We start from the raw sequence: 17,573 nt of genomic DNA, 5'->3' as shown, positions 1-17,573 counted from the left end.
CTACTTGCTTTACTTGCTTCATTAATCATCCTTTTAATGATGCAAAGGAAGAAAAAATAGGAGTGAAAAAAAAAAAGTGAAAGGAAAGTAAATTTTAGGGAATAACGGAAATAGAATAGTTCTGTGCACACCCACAGGATCAATCCATCACAATTGTCACATTTTTCAGGATCAAAATTAGTCTTTAATGGATAAAAATTCTGTGATGGATTAATGTCAACTCTGGGAACTTTCTCAGAGCTGGGAACTAATAACTTCTGAATAGCTTCATAGGCACTGTTGTATAAACATCCCCCACTGCAGGCACAGCCCTACAAAAGGAGACTTCAAGTTTCCTCAGCTCCAACTGTATTCCCTGGGAACCAAGGCCAGCCATCCTTATAGAGTAACTTTGTACCTTATGAGAAGAGAACCTTGAACCACGCAAAATATTCTGCAGTTCAGGACAGCCTGGACCACATTGTTTGGGGAAACATCCATATTCTTGGAGATACTCAAAACCTGCTCATAGGCAAAGACCCAGAGATGCTGGAGAAGGTGGACCTGCTTTGACCACAGGCTAGAGATGAGAACTCCAGAGGCCCCTCCAACCTAGGTTATTCTATTCAACAGTCCTGCTGCACCATTTGAAATCTACTGCTCAGGAGCACAGAGTGCTCCCTGGAAAGGTCATCTTACAGCAGCCTGCAAATATTTTTGTGTGTCCATCACTTTAATCTCCCAAACTCAGCACATTCCTAGGAGGCATACTCCTTTCAGCACAAAAAGGAGCTCAAGCTGCCCCTGCTGCAGGGCTGCTGTCTGAGCCACTCCCTAGGGATAGCTTCTGCCTGACAGATTCAACTTCCCTGCCTTCAGTGTTCTTAAAGTCAGAGTCTGGTCTATGAGAGAGTGTCAGAGGAAGAAAAAAGAAAAAAGAAGAGAGTTCATCCCACTTTAAGACAGCAGGGTTAAACTCTGCTTGGAGGTGCCTGCTTCTCTCCATTGCTCACAGGCAGCCTGGGCAAGAGCTTTTGGACTGGGTTCTGCTGTTCAGGCAGTACGAGAGGTGAGAACCAGCTCTTCAGGAAGAGAAACTGAAGAAAACTGGATGAAAATGGCCACATCTTCCTGTGACAAAAGGTTTGAGAGCACAGCACTGAGACATTCAGCAGCCAGTTGTCTTTCCTACATAAGAGAAAATTCCTTCCTCTTCTCAGCATTAAATGCTGGCCTTGATACTAAAAGGAGAAGTAGCAAGAATCAAGTATATAATTTCTGAATTTTTCTTCTCTGCTGTGGGCTGTTTTTGTTTTGCTTCTTGTTGCTAGCCTCTGAGAATCAAATATACTGCATTTTCACCACATGTTCACAAAAAGAAACATTTGCAGAGTGCTGAGTGTTGACCAGTTCCCAGAAGAGGAACTTGAACACCTCCCAGTTGAATCTCTGTGAGCTAAAGTCCTTGCAACAAGAGGGCAGTGGTGCTCACAGAAGCAAAGAAAAAACAGGGGAGGGCAGTAGCATTGAACACTATCTTGTATCTGCAGCCAGGTGCCAGCCACCACATGTGGACACCCATCCCATTTCACAGCGACAGTGAAGAAGAGGGAGGGGAATTCCACCACACACTCAGGGCTAGCTCCAAAGGAATCATTCAGAGCTGTGTTTATTGCAGATACTCCCCTGGCTCAGGCTGTCTTAACCCCATTCCTGCCATGACTGAAGATGAGAGTATTGGATGGATGTGTTAGGAAAGAGCAACAGAGAAATAAATGAATGTGTTCTCTTAAGCAGATTGTGCAATGTCAAAAGAAGTGTTAATTTTCTTCTTACAGTACAGAATATCTGATTAAAACAAATGCAAACTGCACCGAGTGCAATAAAAAACAAATGTTCCATTTTCCATGTCTTCTTGATACAGTTGTTTGTTTTAAACATATAAAGATTAAGGGAACAATCTTGAATGTAATTAAATCCCAAAAGAACTAATGATATTTATGCATATTACATTTTTAAAGGCACTTATGGCTGTTCAGCCAATCATTCACTGGACTGTCATAACATGCCTCCCAACCCTAATTTAAATTAGAAAGAAGAGATCCATGAAAAAAAATGTGCAGACACTAACATTTTCACTGCACATATGTTTAAGAGATAAACACCCATCGAGCTTTAGAAGGCAACAAATCTAATAAACGGCCACATCATCATAATTCAACAATCGAAAAGACTCAGCGTAACAAATTTCAGATCTGCACCTCACAGGAAAGTAAATTAAAACATCAATTATATCCTACTTTAAAGACTTTATGAGGGGAACATTGATGTCTTAACACAGAAACTCCTAGATCAATCTAAATGACGCTGGGTGTTTCCCAGAGTTGTGGTGGAGGGACCAGAATTTGGTGGGGCCATCTTTGGAGCACAGCAGGAAACCCTTTTGCTTCTCTCCTTTTCTAGTGAGGTTATGCCCTTCTCTAGTCCCATGCCTTCAGTGACTCAACTTAGGTAACTTTGGATCTGGGTCTTTGACGAAGATTTCTCAGTGAGAGGAAAAGCTCTCTTTCTCTTCTGCCAATAAATCAAGAAAGTCTCTGATATTCTCCTGAGTAAGTCACTCAGTACTGGTGAAGCCACACCTCAAATCCTGTGTTCACTTCTGGACCACTCACTACAACAAAGACATTGAGGTGCTGGAGAGTGTCCAGAGAAGTGCAACAGTGCTGTTGAAGGGTCTGGAGCACAAGTCTTGTGAGGATCTGCTGAGGGAGCTGGGGATGTTTAGCCTGGAGAAAAGGCAGCTCAGGGGAGACCTTATCACTCTCTACAGCTGCTTGAAAGGTGCTGTAGCAAGAAGGGGATTGGTCTCTTCTCCCAGGTGCAAGCAATAGAACAAGAGGAAATAGTCTGAAGTTGTACCAGGGGAGGTTTACACTGGATATTGGGAAGAAAAATCTCTTCACTGAAAGGGTTGCCATGCATTGGAACAGGCTGTCCAGGGAAGTGGTGGAATCACCACCCCTACTTGGGTACATAATTTGGTAGTAAACATGGCAGTGCTAGGCTAACATGTATACTCAACGACCTTAGAGGTCATTTACAGCCTTAGAGATTCTATGCTTCTGCTTCTGGTCCAAAATTACAGTCGTTGAACTTTATCTCTTGTTACTAAGTTGTTTGCAAATGCAGGCTGAAAAGTTGCAAGATTCTTCTACCCCATGTAACTTCACCTCTTTATGTAATCAATGTTTTGCTATCTCAGATCATACAGTCACCTCTCCTGCCTCAAACAAGAGACTCTTCCTTCCTACATCTCCTAAAGACCAACAAAAGAGGTTTCCTGTTCCACCTACCTTTCAGCATTGCCATACAGCATTAACCAGATATAACTTTGAAAGCTCAAAAAGTACAGGTTCTTACGAAACAGAAACGCCCAGATTTTGCTCTTTCTTCTCACACATAAAATTCTGCTGGTTTTCTCAAGAAAGGATTCAAACCCTGTTTGGAAAAACACTTCCTTTCCAATGTCTAAGCCTGTTTTTATGGTTTATCAATCATAACAGGAAAAGACCCAGCCATTAAGTTCTGCTGTTTTCCTGTTTATGAGAGACAATTGCTTTGCTTATAAGACACATCCTTTGCCAGGCACTCACCCATCAAAAACTCCAGCCAGAATTGGTCTGTCTCTGGCTTGTAGGGTCGGTTGAAGTCAATCTGGATTTGGAAAGCCTGTCCCCGACGTACTATCAGCTTGGGGTTGTAGTACTTGTCAGTGTGGTGCTCCTGCTTGTTGATCTCATGAGGCTCCTTGAACATATAAATATCCACAACACGCAGGTAATCTGCAGAGACATGTAAATGAGCAGAGGGGGAAGGAGTCAGTGTGCTGAAATGTCATTATCGGTATCAACATAATCAGAGTCCCTGCCCTCCCCTTCTCCAGGGAAGGAACACCATGCAAGAGGAACATGCTGGATCTGTCTGGGGCTTACGTGCTCCTGGCTGAGAAAAGACTTATGGACAGACACCTCTCTGTCCACTGGACATTTTCACAGAGGCTAAAAGGCTTCTATTGCATGGTGGGGGCAACCACAGAAAGAGCACTAGGTGTTGGAAGTTCAATGACCCCAAGGAGAGTGTGGACCCATCTTTCCAATGGCATTGGCTTTCTGCAAGTCTGGGCCTTGCTATCACAGGTTTACCAGAGCAATCAGTGGGACTTTGATGTTTGGGGCTTCTTGTCTCCCTTCTTGCAGCCCCCCATTTGTAAAATACAAATTCACAGGGGCTTTGTGACACTTAAATACATTATTTTGCAAAATGCTACCAGTACTGAGAGCTGAAGAGCCTGAGAGGCAGCTAATGATCTTGCATTCAGCTGAGAGTTTGGATTGCCTGTGTTAGATAAGGTTTGGGTGTACTGCATGTGTTATGTCTCAGCTTCTCAGTACACCTCCACTGCTATTAGTGTCTTCTTATGAAAACTAAATATACCATCACAGCATATAATTACAGCATAGAGTTACAGGCAAGCAGTTACAGGCAAGCAGTAGGTATCTATAACATGCACAGGCAAAGCTTTGCTCCATTCAAATTCAGGCTCTCTAAAGGTTTATTGCAAGCTAGAAATTGTTTGTTCAGCAAATGACCAGTGTGGGGTGGCAGTGGGATAGCCACGGGCACTTTCAGTCACCATAAGCTACATGACCGTACCACACCATGAACCTGCACAATGGGAGTCTTCTCACACTATGAGAAACCACATGAAAATGAACTGGACATTGTTCTTTTGCCTACAAGCTTAGGCACATAATCATGAAACTTCTGCCAGGAGGAGCAGGACCATTACTGCTCACCACCAGGGGAGAGACAGCAGGGTAAAACTAGGTTTGCAGCTCTCAGCTTGTCCTTCCAGGTGCTGACAGTTAGAAACAAGCTAATTCCTGCATTTTATACTTAGAGTGACAGAGCCAAACTCATACCTGGCAAAAAGAGCTGCACATTTACAGCAGCTGGTGGAGCTGTGCGTACTTGTGATGGTGGCTAATTTGGCTTTCTACTAACCACACTGTGGGCAAGAATGATGTGCTCAGTGAGTGAGTCGGACATTCAAGTCACTGAGAGCTGAATGTGGCCCCTTTCACAGAAGCTCAGCACAATTGTTTAATTTGTCAGTTGTGGACAAGCAGCAGAGCACTGCAGGCAGCACCTTCCCTGGATGGGAAGCATGGTGCTTCTCCTGCTCCAGCCTGGGCTCTGGGCAACAGCTAATGGGAGACAGGGGAATAAGGGCAATGGGAGTAGGTCCCACTCCTGCTTGCATCATCCCTCAGATCCTTATCTGTGTCCTTTAGGAAACAGAAGGAAAAGAATATGCCTGAGGACACAGCATGATAAGGAACCTTTAATGGAAAAGCCCTGCATAGCTGAACCCAAAACCATCTGCCTCCTGCTAACCCTAGCTTGCAAAAAGGCTAGAATACTCTGTTCAATCCCGAGTCAGGCTTAAAGTCCCATGACAATGTTATTGTTATTCTCTGCTTAATTCACCAGCCTTCTGGAATAACTACTGTAAAAACCCACTGACTTTAGCACTGCTGAAGTTATAGAGATGTCTGTATGAAACATTTTCCTCAGAAATCATTCTCATTGCCCCTCTGTGAAGTAGGGCATGTCTCCACCTCCCTCATTGCAAAACTTACCAATGCTCTCTCAAAAATGCTGACAAAACTCACAATTAAATTACACGAGACAGGAATCTTCTGTACAGGGATAAAGCAGGGACAGGGGAGAATATCTCCCCTTATAGCTTCCAAACCCATCTGGCCTAAAAGCACTAAATGTAAAAGCTGTGTATTTTGGGGTCCTGTGAGGAGTGAAGCTATCAATAAGAAACTGGCTCAGCTTCTCCCTCATTCCAAGGAGGCATAAAAACAGAGCTGAGGGTTTGTTTTATTTTCATCTCCTCTTTTGCAATAAAAGGCAATAGTGACCCCATCCTTCCTCTGCATGTTAGTCCCTTTAAGGAACTGCAAAGCCAATCCACCCTGGGCTTTCAGATCAGCATTTGCTTCATTTTATCACAGGACTTTACACGGCTCCTGTCATAACACAGCCATATGCATCTGCAAAAAACATATTTCATTTTTGGTCTCAGTCTTAAAATGTACAGTAAGCTTGCCAGATGAAGATAACCCATAGCTGAGCCTGTGCTAATTACAGTAATGGTAATTACAAAGAGCAAAACCTGTGCAGGATAAAGGGATGTGCTAAGACCAGCACCAGGCTGTGATCCAAAGGAAAGCTCCAGGTGATGCTCATCTGTGAGGGACAGGTGGCCAATTGAGACCTCCTTTGAAGTCAGGTCCACTTGAGGGTTTGCCTGTAGCCTGTTGTTCAGTGCAAGCAGGTTTGCTGCACGAGAGGCAACAGTGTGATGCCTTCTTAAAGCTTGTGTAATGTTAAGCTCGCAGGAAAATAAATGAGCACAAGGTTGAGCAATTTTTCAAATAAAAAGAGTAGCCTTCAAACACCAGGTTTCCTCAGTCAACCAGAGAGGGAGGGCTTTGAAGTACTACCAAAAATAGCGTGAATTTCCAAATGAAGTGCCCATCACTCCGCTAGCAGGAGAAGCACAAATGCCTGGCGAGTCACCGGACTCTGCAAAGGAGGGTGGGATGACAGGGCTGTGTCCTCCCACCGAGCCCACTCACGACACACTGTGGTGAGATGAGCTGGCCAGGACGAGCCGGGGGGAGGAGGACACGGCACAGGGATGTTCCCGGGGACACAAGCTTCTTGCTGAAGAAGCGCTCCGTCCCCCCCAGGAGCATCTCCCCCCGCAGGCAAGCTCCAGCAGCGGGCAGCCCACTGGCCGGGCTGGGGACGCAGCCGGCCCTGGCAGCAGCCGTGCTCGCCCCGGCTGTGATTCAGAGGAGTAGAAGTGGGTGTCAGCAGAGAGCTAGGCAAGCACAGGGTCTTACCTCATCCGAGAGTAGTAGCTAAAATAGGTCAAATGAATCACACCCTAAAAATGCCTGTTTCTCTCTGTTGGCTGTCAAGGGAAACGAGGGTGACTAGCTCAGCTGTAGACTCCTACACTGCACAGATCAAGGGCAGAATTCAGTTAAATTTAGGCATCTAAATGATGTGAGCCTGGTATGTAACTTATTATGGACAGTTGATGGCTGGTTGGTGCAGTCAGTGAAGCAAAGGGTCCAGACCACCATGGAACTGATTTCCAGTGACTCTCCAGACAACCTATGCATTCACCTCCACTCACTGGATGGCTCTGTGCTGACTACAACCTGACACAGGTGAAGACATAGGTGTTTAGATGTTTATATCAGATGTCCAAAGGCTAGAAAACACCTCCGTTGTAACAACAGAGATAAAAGCATTTGCATGCATTTTTTCAGTGTGTTATGGAAACAAAATCTGGGAACCACTACAGAAAAATCTGGACAGCCCAGAAGTGTAGGGGTGTGCAGGAGAAGGTGAAAGTGTCACAAGCAGCTCTCTGCCAGGATGTGCTCACAGCTCTAGAGCACTGCGCTGCTCCTGCTCTGTCCATGGACAATCATTTTATCCCCCAAGCACAACACTGAGAGTCCTCTGGAGAAAGATCAGCTCCTTAATGTCCCATCATTGCTCCATGGGTCAAAAAACCTTTAATGTGGTCTGACAGGTGACTTAAGCATTCTACCCCAAACAATATATCCAGGGACCACACTTGTATCAGCTGGTACCACAGGCTTAGATCACAGCTGATAAGCACCAAAACAGGAACGCTGCTACAGTACTTCAGGGACCCTTCAGGTGACCCTTCAGGTCACCCCTTGCATATTTTTGCTACAAGCACTGGAGAGAACTGCACAGCAGAGCTGATCCAGCTGTACAAAAAGAGGGTTTTTTGCATATATTTATTTTTTAGCCATACCAGTTCCATAGCCAGGTTTACCCAATGGCCACAAAAACCTTAAGGACATGTTGGGCCCCTGCCTCAACTCACTTGACCTGACATTCTTAAGTTTCCACTGCATTTCTGAAAAGCAGGAGGCTGCCACCCACAAGCACCACACTTCATTCAGAGCCTGATGTGAAACACATCAAAAAGCAACAGGAATCTTTCTCCTGGTACTGGTGGGCTTTAGCTACAGGCTGCATTCCTTCTAAGGTATCCCACACTCATACATCTCCAGTTTCTGTGAGCATATTGGGTTTGAAACAGTGTCTAGCTGGAACCTGCACAACATTGCATTTGACAATTTAAACACACACACTTGCCCCAGAGCTACAGGGTTGTCAGAATAGGTTCAAGCACAATTTCTGCAGTCTTAACATGCTAGTTGGTTTGTTCAGACATTTTTTTTAAAAAATAAATGCTTCTAAAAGAAATGTGTGTGTATTAAGATGGGGGTGGGGAGGGGAGGGTGATTAAGGCACATGATTAGGATTACAGAAATAATGCTTTGCAACTTGTCACTTAAAACTCTTTGCCTGTTTCCCAATGTGTGAAATTCAGTAATTAATTCTTGTCCACATTTATTTAGCACTCCTTCAACTCTGGATGAAAAGTCCCCTATGAGCATTAAGTAGTATTACATCCAGCTACCCTGAGCTGCCACATTCAACAAGTTCTGCTGTTCAATTCAAACAAGCAAAAAAATTAACATCATTTCATTGATGAGTCATTCAGAAGTTAATCCTGTTTAACTTTTAAACCAGATCTTAGGTAATTTTTATTTCAGGTTGACTCCAAAGAGCTGACACTGGGAACATACTTTGATTTGTCTATTCTCTACCATGATATTATTTTGTTTCTCCTGCCAAATGATTAAAACATTTTTCACAGGAGAATAAATAATCATGTGGGTATTTCTTTTAGTCTCATGTTAATTTTTTGTGAGTGAGCTGAACATATATAGCAAAAGTTTTCCCTGCCAGATAACATTTTGCAGCAGTTGCACAGGCAGGTTAAGGCCATATAAATGAGATGGGCCGTTAAGAAAACAGACTCCTTCTGGCCCTTCATTCCAATGCTGCCACAGCCATGCCTGAAAACAGCAGGTTCTTAAAGTGACTGATCAAGTTGTGATCAATTGTGATCAATTGTGATCAAGCTGGAAAAACCCATCCTTGCCTTTTTTTAACCAGTCCCACAGTTCAAGCTGATAAATGGTCACTCGGCTTCTTTAGTCCTCATTTTCCTTACCCATAACCCATGCTAACACTTCCATACACACAGGTGGTTTCAGTAAGTTTTCCCATGAGCAGCTAGCAAAACTGTCTGAATTGGAAAGATGTAAGGAAAAAGTGGTTTGGATTTAGTTCACAGACCTGTTCACAGAGTATGGAAGATGTAAAAACAGATTTACAGCTTAATTTTACACTGTACCTCTAGGATTAAATCCTCTAGGTATCAATCCAAAAGCTTCCATCTCAGGAACCTCATTTTCTTCATCATTGGAGTAGTTTGGTGGGATGGCTCTTCTCCCATTCAGAGGAAGTTTATTCTCCTCGTTGATGCTCGTTGTTTCAGACATCCTGTACTAAAAACGTTGTAACAGCATGAAAGAAAGAATGCAAGGAAAAAGCAAACATGAGCTAGCATGGCACGTGCAAGATGGGAAAAGCCAAAAGCAATGTGGGGTGCCAGCGAGTTACACATTTTTAGACTTACATAAATAAAACCTGAGAGGCAGAAAACATCAGTCTGATGATAAGTACAGCTCTCTAAGGATTAGAAGGCATTTTGTGTTCATCAAAACACATGAATAAGAGAAGAAGGAGGGGGTGGGAGAAGGAGAAGGACGTCTAACACAGAAGTATTTGCCTAGGAGAAGCAGGGCACTGAAAATATTGTGAAGTTTCAGGTAAAAGAACTGGAAAATCTTTCACTCTCTCATCCTCCATAAAAGCATTATTGAATTCAAAATAGCAACTTATATTTTCAGAAAGTGCATCACACACTACCTCTTCCTAATAAAAATGGCATTATAAGTCATACTGCAATCAAGCCAAATATTACAGCCTACAACAGTCTGTGGATGATAAGTGGAGAATTGTATTTTTGTCCCTATACACACAAACACCCAATATCTACAGGGCTAACTCCTGCACCCAGACAATCTGCTTTTGAGAAAAAAGAGGGGGAGGGGGGAAGAGAGAGGGGGGTAAAGGGGAAAAAAGGGAAAGAAAAAAGCATTTATCCACTTATTTCTCTCTCCCACTAATGTCCTTAAGGGAAATCTTAGATGTAGGCTGATCAGAGACTTCTTTTTGAGCTACTCAAAACTGCTTTCACATCTATTTCAGTGTAAGCATGTAGCAGTGAAAAAGCCATGCAACCCTTCTAAGAAAATATTAATGACTGAGAAGAAAACTTCCTCCCAAAGCCCCTGAAAACAGCAATTTAAAATGTAGCAATTATTTAATAGAAGTAAGCTCTAAAAGGAAGGGTTTTCTTTAGTTATCAAGGGTACCTTCTTTTCAAATATTCTTTTTTTTTTTTTTCTTCTCCCTTGCAGAATTTCTGAAGTGCAATAGAAGCAATAGAAGCAGGGAAAAAGTTGAGGGCTTTTAAGTAGTCTCTGTATATCCTCCTCCTTCCTGTTGCAATAGGACAATGCTGAAAGGGTTGCCAAGCCCTCCCCACATCACCTCAGAGGATCTACCACCACAGCTGGCATGTCTTTTCTTCCCCTCTCCCTGCCTTTCTTACCCCAACTCTTCTCACCAGGAGCATTTCAGAGTTTTTGAGCTAAGGAAACAACTTGGGCATTGAAGTTTCAGTTGTTTTTGAGAGAGAGAGTAGGAGTGCTTATGGCACAAGAGAATATGAAATGGGAGACTGGAGGGGATTTTCTGAGGCAGATGGTCCAAAAAGCTATGCTTACCATGTTGCCAGTCTTTGATGGTGTGTCTGCCTCAGGAAGCCTGTGATGCAGCTTCAGGTGCTGGTTTTCAAGAATCCTCTCAGGCAGACACAGTGATGGTTCCCCTGCTTGGTCCTCACAGCAGTCATTTTAGAGGACTGCAGACACATGAACATGGAGAGCTCACTGGCAGCCCAGCTTTTTCTAGAGACCTTATGCTGTCCAGGACAATGAAGGTGTTTTGCACAACACAGCTATATTTGGGTCAAATGACCTTCAGCTCTTGCCCATGATAAAGTGTGTGTCACCTGACAGGTCTGGGGCTATACCTTGTGTGAGCTTTTTAGCTTCATGTCAACTTTCTTTAGTTTCATCAAGCTCTAAGGTAACTAAAGGAGACTGTGTGACACCTATTCTGTCAGACGTAACTCCACAGGCCAGTGGAGCTACATGGAGAAAAAGCAGGGGGCAGGGAAGAATTCAGGCCTGTGTTCTGCCAGCTGCTGAGGTAGAAACCACCTACTGAGAACTTGCATGGGCAGCAGTGAGAGCCTCTCTTATGCACATGGCACCCATCAAGGGCACTTACTTGCCTCTGCTGCAGAGCAGATGAAGGAACAAGGAGACACAGTGAAGACAACTCTACTGTCTTCCAGGCAGCTATGACTTCCAGCCCCATAGCACCAGAGAAGCTTCAAATCTTCAACTGGCTAAACACCACTGAAATCAAGCCAGGGGGCAGAAAAGGAGAGAATTGGGTCACATACCTGCAACGGGAAACAGCAAGTAAATCATCTGAAAGACAGTGATCCTACTATCCTACCTCCCTAAGGATTTCCCAGCCACAGAAAGGTTGTTCCAGAGAGATCAAGACACATGCAGAGTGTGGGTCAGAGATCTGAGCTGGGCACCTGGGAGCAGCACGGCTGCACCAGCATGGCATTGTAGGTGGGGTAAGGAGCTTGCTAGGGCTGATTGCCAAGGCACAGCATGGGGCTGCAGCAGTTTTGGGGGCAGCCTGGTTACCTGCACACAGGTATTTAACTATGTTTTCTCACAGCTGAAGGGTATGAGAAAACTGCTGAACACTGTTTGGCTTGTAGCACAGAAAACCACCTGTCTGGGAGACTCCCCTTCTCCTGTCCTGCTCCCCAAGGAGTGCAAGCTCCCTGAGGGGACAGATCTGATCCCATCACATGCATCCTGAGGTGCAATTGCCATTGACTCACTTTTACACAGATGGGCCCTGTGGCAACCATCTGGAGGGCAAGTAGCACCCCTGGCACGCAGGAACACAATGAGCTTTCTGGGGGAGGAGGCTAGTTGCCAATTTTATTTTCTTTTTTTTTCCCCCCTCCTTGCATCCACATTTCTATGTGGTGTGTTGTGCTTTGTGCCTCTCTCTCCCACTTCCAGCCAGCACTTCAGTTCCCAAAATTGCAGCTGCTGCGATGATGTTACAAAAACTGATATAAATATTGCCTCGGTGCCATGCCTGCTGGAGGCCTGCAACACAAATAAGAAACACCGTCTCCCAAGGAAGTCATGTGCTTTCCCAAGTGGCTGCGGTGCTGTCAGAGCCAGGAGGAAAACTTTCCGTCAGAGTGAGGACCGGAGCGAGCGGATGCAGCAGAACAGATCCCACTCCAGCCATCGCGCCTGAACAGGCAGCGGTTGCAGATGTCTCCCTGCTCCCAGGCACATCACCTGGGGGCTTTCAGCAGAAGCCACCAACCAAACAGAAAGTGGGGAGGCCAAAATTTTTGGTGGCAGTGGCAGGAGTAGGACTTTGCATCCAGGGAGAGTAATGTTTTGCAGGCTGTGATTTATTTATTTCGTGGGGAGAGATGTAAATTCGTGCTTATGACAGCTCCAGATGGCAGGTATTTTCTCATTACCTTGACTTCTTAGCATTTGCTATCCCTTGCCTATTAGACTGCTCTGGCCTCAATTTAACTTCCGTGGATCCAAACTACTGACGTCAGGGCTGATGCAGGAGGGGGTATGGAAAACACAAAACCCTGATTTTCCTGTAGGGCGTAATGTTTAATGAATGATGCACTGGGATGACCAGTGGGAGAATGCTCTCTTCTGCACAGCACCCTGTGGGGAACTGTGAGCCCATATCCATTTCTCAGAGCAGCCTTCAGATGCTCGTGGCCTTTGCCAAAGACTTTTGCAGGCACAGGAACCCTTCCCACAGCAATAGACTTTGGATGATGGACAGCCCATCCGCCCTAACACCACAGAAAAGCCCTTAAATGGCTGCAAAGCTTGCACACTAAAGGGTTACCTAAAATGTACTTTCCTGTTGTTGCCAGAGACAGGGTTGTTCTGTTCCAAGTCCTCTCATGCCAGACAAGAGTTTGTGGAGGGAAAAACACACAAGTCAGTAAAGCTTTACAGCCAGAGGAGAGGGTGTGCCAAGATCTGTCACAGGCAAACTGATCAACCAGGTGCTCACATAAATGGGTTGCTGTGCTATGTGCCAGTGACTAGATGGGAGGGATGTTTTGCCTTCTGTAGCTACACCAAGCACACCTCAGGAGCAGCTGAGAATTGTAAAGCTCTCCAACAGGGTGGTTTCATTTCTTCTTCTTTTTTTAAACTATCACACTCGTGCCATTTTCAGCATAGATGGATGTACGAATGCACTGGAACATTATATTGCAGCATGTGCACAAGAGTACCTGCCAGGACATCATCCTCAAGAAACCAGACTCTCTCAGCTCAGGCCTTCTATACATAATAACACAGCTGTGCCTCTCTCTTGTCATCTCACAGCTTTACTTAGGAACCTGCACTCTTTCTTAGATGTTCAAGTCTTGTCTTCCCCCTTCCTCTGCATCAGTACTTGTCTCCCAGGAATTCATGTTCCTCTTCCTGTGGTGCTCTGCCTCACCAAGGCTGCAGGCAGAGTAGAGCAGATCCTAGAAGAAAAAAAATTAACTAATAAAAACGTTATTTTTAAACAGAAGGAAATTTCAGAAATCTTCATTTGGTGTTTTTGTTGGCATATTTTGCTTTGGATTTTTAAAAAAAAAAAACAAACCACCCAGTTAATATATCTGTCTGTGTGCAATAGCAGCTTTGGTTACCACACACAGAGAAATATATTTTAAGTTAATGCTGAAAACTCAGAGAACCTAGCTCTGAAGTATGGTATGTGTACATGTGTGTATATGTGAAAGAGGGGAAGAGGCAGAGAGAGATAAAATGGCAGCTCTTCAGATGGTAGAACGTTTGGAAGGGTATATAGGACCAGTGTTCAAAAGATATTGTTGCAAAAGTTTCTGTTGCAGGAAGAAAAATACCATATATCTATATATTCATACACATATTCTGCTAGGAAAACATGGCTTAGGAAATTTTACTCTTCTCTGGAAAATTGTTGCTCCAAACTGAAAGCCTAAATTCAAACTGTAGATCTTTACAAGCATCTACATCTGTGCTGGCCATCTTAGGCTCCCTTTATCCTCCGCACAGATCTAGTCTAGTGATTCATCTCCTCCTACAGCAGACATGTAAATAGGTCAGATGAATCATGGCCTAAAAGTGCCTGCTCCCTGTATTGACTGTAAAGGGAGCTTGGGGTGATGGGTTTTGCCATATGTGTCTACACTGCTGATGTCTGCAGTGAGGAGAGATATATCCTAGGCTAGGTATAGAAACAGAAAAACATTTTATTTTGGTTTTGAGGCCTGATTTTCAAGTGCTAAATTATTCTTTACTTTTATGGAAATACTGCTGCAAGTCACTATCAGTGATACACAGTGTATCATTCAATACATTTTGTTTTCTATCAGAATATGTGTCTGCCACTGCCAATTATATAAAATGTATTTCTCACAGTAAGTGTCAGATTACAGTAAAGTGCATACAAGCTCGGGAAAACACATTAATCTTTTCATACTCATTTGTGAAGCTGGTCTGATTCTTCAAACAGAAATATAACCATACCATTGTAGTAGCTGCAGCAAAATATAATAATAGTAATAATAGTAGTAGCAATAGTAGTAATAATAATAATAATAATAATAATAATAATAATAATAATAATAATGACTATTCTGAACACAGACTCCATGTTCCCACTCCTATTCTTACTCACATCTGCATTCAAAGAATTCTGTTGGTTGGATACAAGGAACTGCCCTAGTTTCTTATAGGAAGAGTAAGAGAGAAGCCAAGCAAGGGCAGAGACATCTGTCGTAAGGGGCAATATTCACAGTCTCCAGCTAAATTTACTGGTTTAGGCTTTGCTGAAGTTGAGGCCTTAAAATACGAAAGAACATCTCTCAGAAATGGGATTAGACAAGTTCTCTGCTAGCCAGCTGACCCAGAAGCTGATAGGGACACAAAGACTATGAACCCCAGATATTTATTTCAACCTCAAAGGAAAAGGGCAGGACATCCAAGCAAAGCCATAACTACCTAGAGACTTAAGCAGGTAAGGCCATTTTAGATAAAACATTTCTCTGAATACATTTCACCACAGGTGCCACAAGCCTAGGCCATGGAAAGTTTCCTCTCTAAAGCAATTGTTTCAGTCTTCTTAAGCCCACCTACCCGAATAAGCCCTTGGTTTGGGGATCAACCCTACTTGATCTGTCAAGCAATGAGACAGAGAAAAGAGATTGTAACTTGAAGAGCAGGGAAAACAGAGGGGAACAGAGTATGATTCCCATTCATAGACTATTCCCAGATATGCACTCCATTTGAAACAACCACTATATCCAGAGACAAGCAGAATAAGCAATATATTCAGTCTGGTAAGACTTTGTCTATCATTTTTGCTATATACTCACAGAGCTGCTTGAATTTTTCCCAGTGCATCAGTCTCCTTACAGTGAAGGTTGATTCCACAGTACTGAAACTTTTTCAAGAAAATGACAATTGATTATGGTAATACAGTTAGCAAGAAGTTACCAAAACATGCCTAGCTTTGATCTGCAAATTTTAGCTTTTAAGTTTAAAGCCAGCTGCAGTCCTCAGGTAGTGGGATGTCCATGGCAGAACAGGCTTGAAGGTAACGTTAAAATTCCTGCAAAGACCCTACCTGACTTTAAGTAGCTGCAGCTTAGTTCTGAACCCTGGCTAGCTTCTGCAGAGCTGCAGCCCTCAGCTCCAGAGGGGCTCAGTTATCATGCACAGAATCAGATGAAAATGATGGTGTTGTGCCCAAACTACCATGGTTCCTGGACAGTAAGGAATCATTTAGGATACATCAAAGGCAGAACCAACTAGCCAAGGAAAACCCAAACCACCTACAAGCAAAAGTAAAGGGTCTGTACCCTGCATTTCTGAAGCACTAGCAGCAAAGACCTGGTACAAGACATTTGAGATGTCCCTACCTAAATCCAGTTGGACTAAGCAGGGTTTAGTAGGTCCAGGTCTACTTTGTGCACAGACTAATATCCTTGTTTTACTGCTCAGCTGAGAAGCATGTTCATGGAACACTGCATCTCAGCCAAGAAGCTAGACCAGACCACAGCACTTTTCTGTATCCAGGGGATGGTAATACACAACCCCAGCAATCCCAGCATGCTTAGTTCACAGTTACTCCTAATTAATTTAGTAACATATGTGGACATGCAATATTTCAATCTTAATGTCTCAAATCTTTTCAACATTACTGACACACAATGTTTCAAGTATGCTCAATTACAAGATTTCTGGAATTAAAAATCTCCTACATTTCATTGCAAGATAAAACATCCTGTACCAATTCAGAACAAAAATACATTTTAAAATGCCTGAATGTCTTGTAGAACAGCTTTTCTTCTTAATACAAACACAGATGTAGCATGTAGGCCCATACACAACAAAATACTTAAGCACATCTTAACTCCAGTCATGTAATTCCATCTTCAGGCATGTGCCTAAACCGTGTAATGGGCTCAACACAACCAAACCAAGGCTGTACAGAAACACTTAAACTGCCTGTTGATGTTGCATTTCTGCAACATGAAGTTGCAGTTTAACATGTTTCTACTGCAATTGCTTCTTGACCATCTCAAAGATGGTTGCCAGAGAGGGTTGTTGATTCATTTTCCAGCCCCAAGAATGACCTTTTCTCCATGTAAATGAGCTGAGTAATTGTTTATTCAAGAAAATGTGCAATCTTTTGAGAAATAGGTTCAAATGTGGATTGCAAAACATTGCAACTGGTTGGTTGGTTAATGGCAGATGTTCTGGAGGGAAAGGGAAATCGAAAGGATGAATCATTATCCAGATGAAGTTCAAAAACAATTCAAAATTCATTTCATAATCACAGATGTGTGCCAAATAAACCCATCCAGCACAAGCTGTAGGCTTTGATTTTTGTGAAGTCTGCAAGTTCTTTTCTTTGCTATTCCCACTATAACCTTTGGAGTGTGGCTAAAAATAATAAATAAATTTAAAAGTTAGAAGAAATTATTACCTTCTAAATGCTCCATATACCTGTCTCTTTCTACAGTGTTGTGCTGCATCCACAAAATTACTGCCAATGTGCACAGTGGAATACAAATATTTTTCCCTTTGGGCTTGTAGTGAACTCATGGTTGGAATAAAGACAGAAGTTGGAGCAGCTGAAAGTGCATCAGGAGTGCAACTCCAGCATGCACCCACAGCAAGGTCTCTGGCCCCTCAGCTGAAGTGAAAACCCTGTGTTACAAATAAGAGGCATGCAATGTATTTCTCTTACATGTCCGGACTCTATAAATCCTGTCA

The 17,573-nt window shown here is 43.4% G+C and overlaps 1 protein-coding gene across 2 annotated transcripts in view; it reads right to left on the bottom strand.

Moving 5' to 3' along the window:
• F13A1 (coagulation factor XIII A chain) overlaps window positions 1-10,590 on the bottom strand; it is a 57,844-nt gene extending 47,254 nt beyond the window's left edge. The window contains exons 1-3 of one of the 2 annotated variants that reach the window (XM_058833069.1): window positions 10,467-10,590; window positions 9,380-9,533; window positions 3,636-3,824 (exon numbers count right to left, since the gene is read on the bottom strand). In XM_058833069.1, the coding sequence (XP_058689052.1) occupies window positions 3,636-3,824; window positions 9,380-9,527 (337 nt within the window). In that variant the 5' untranslated portion in view covers window positions 9,528-9,533; window positions 10,467-10,590. The remainder of the gene's footprint in view (window positions 1-3,635; window positions 3,825-9,379; window positions 9,534-10,466) is intronic. The other variant, XM_058833070.1, reaches the window with a different exon arrangement.
• Between the last annotated feature and the right edge of the window lie 6,983 nt (window positions 10,591-17,573).

This window comes from Poecile atricapillus, chromosome 2 (genome assembly GCF_030490865.1).
Source record: "Poecile atricapillus isolate bPoeAtr1 chromosome 2, bPoeAtr1.hap1, whole genome shotgun sequence".
Classification (NCBI taxonomy): domain Eukaryota; kingdom Metazoa; phylum Chordata; class Aves; order Passeriformes; family Paridae; genus Poecile; species Poecile atricapillus.
Note: the sequence above shows the minus strand (reverse complement) of the source record. Positions and strands in the feature narration are given on the sequence as shown.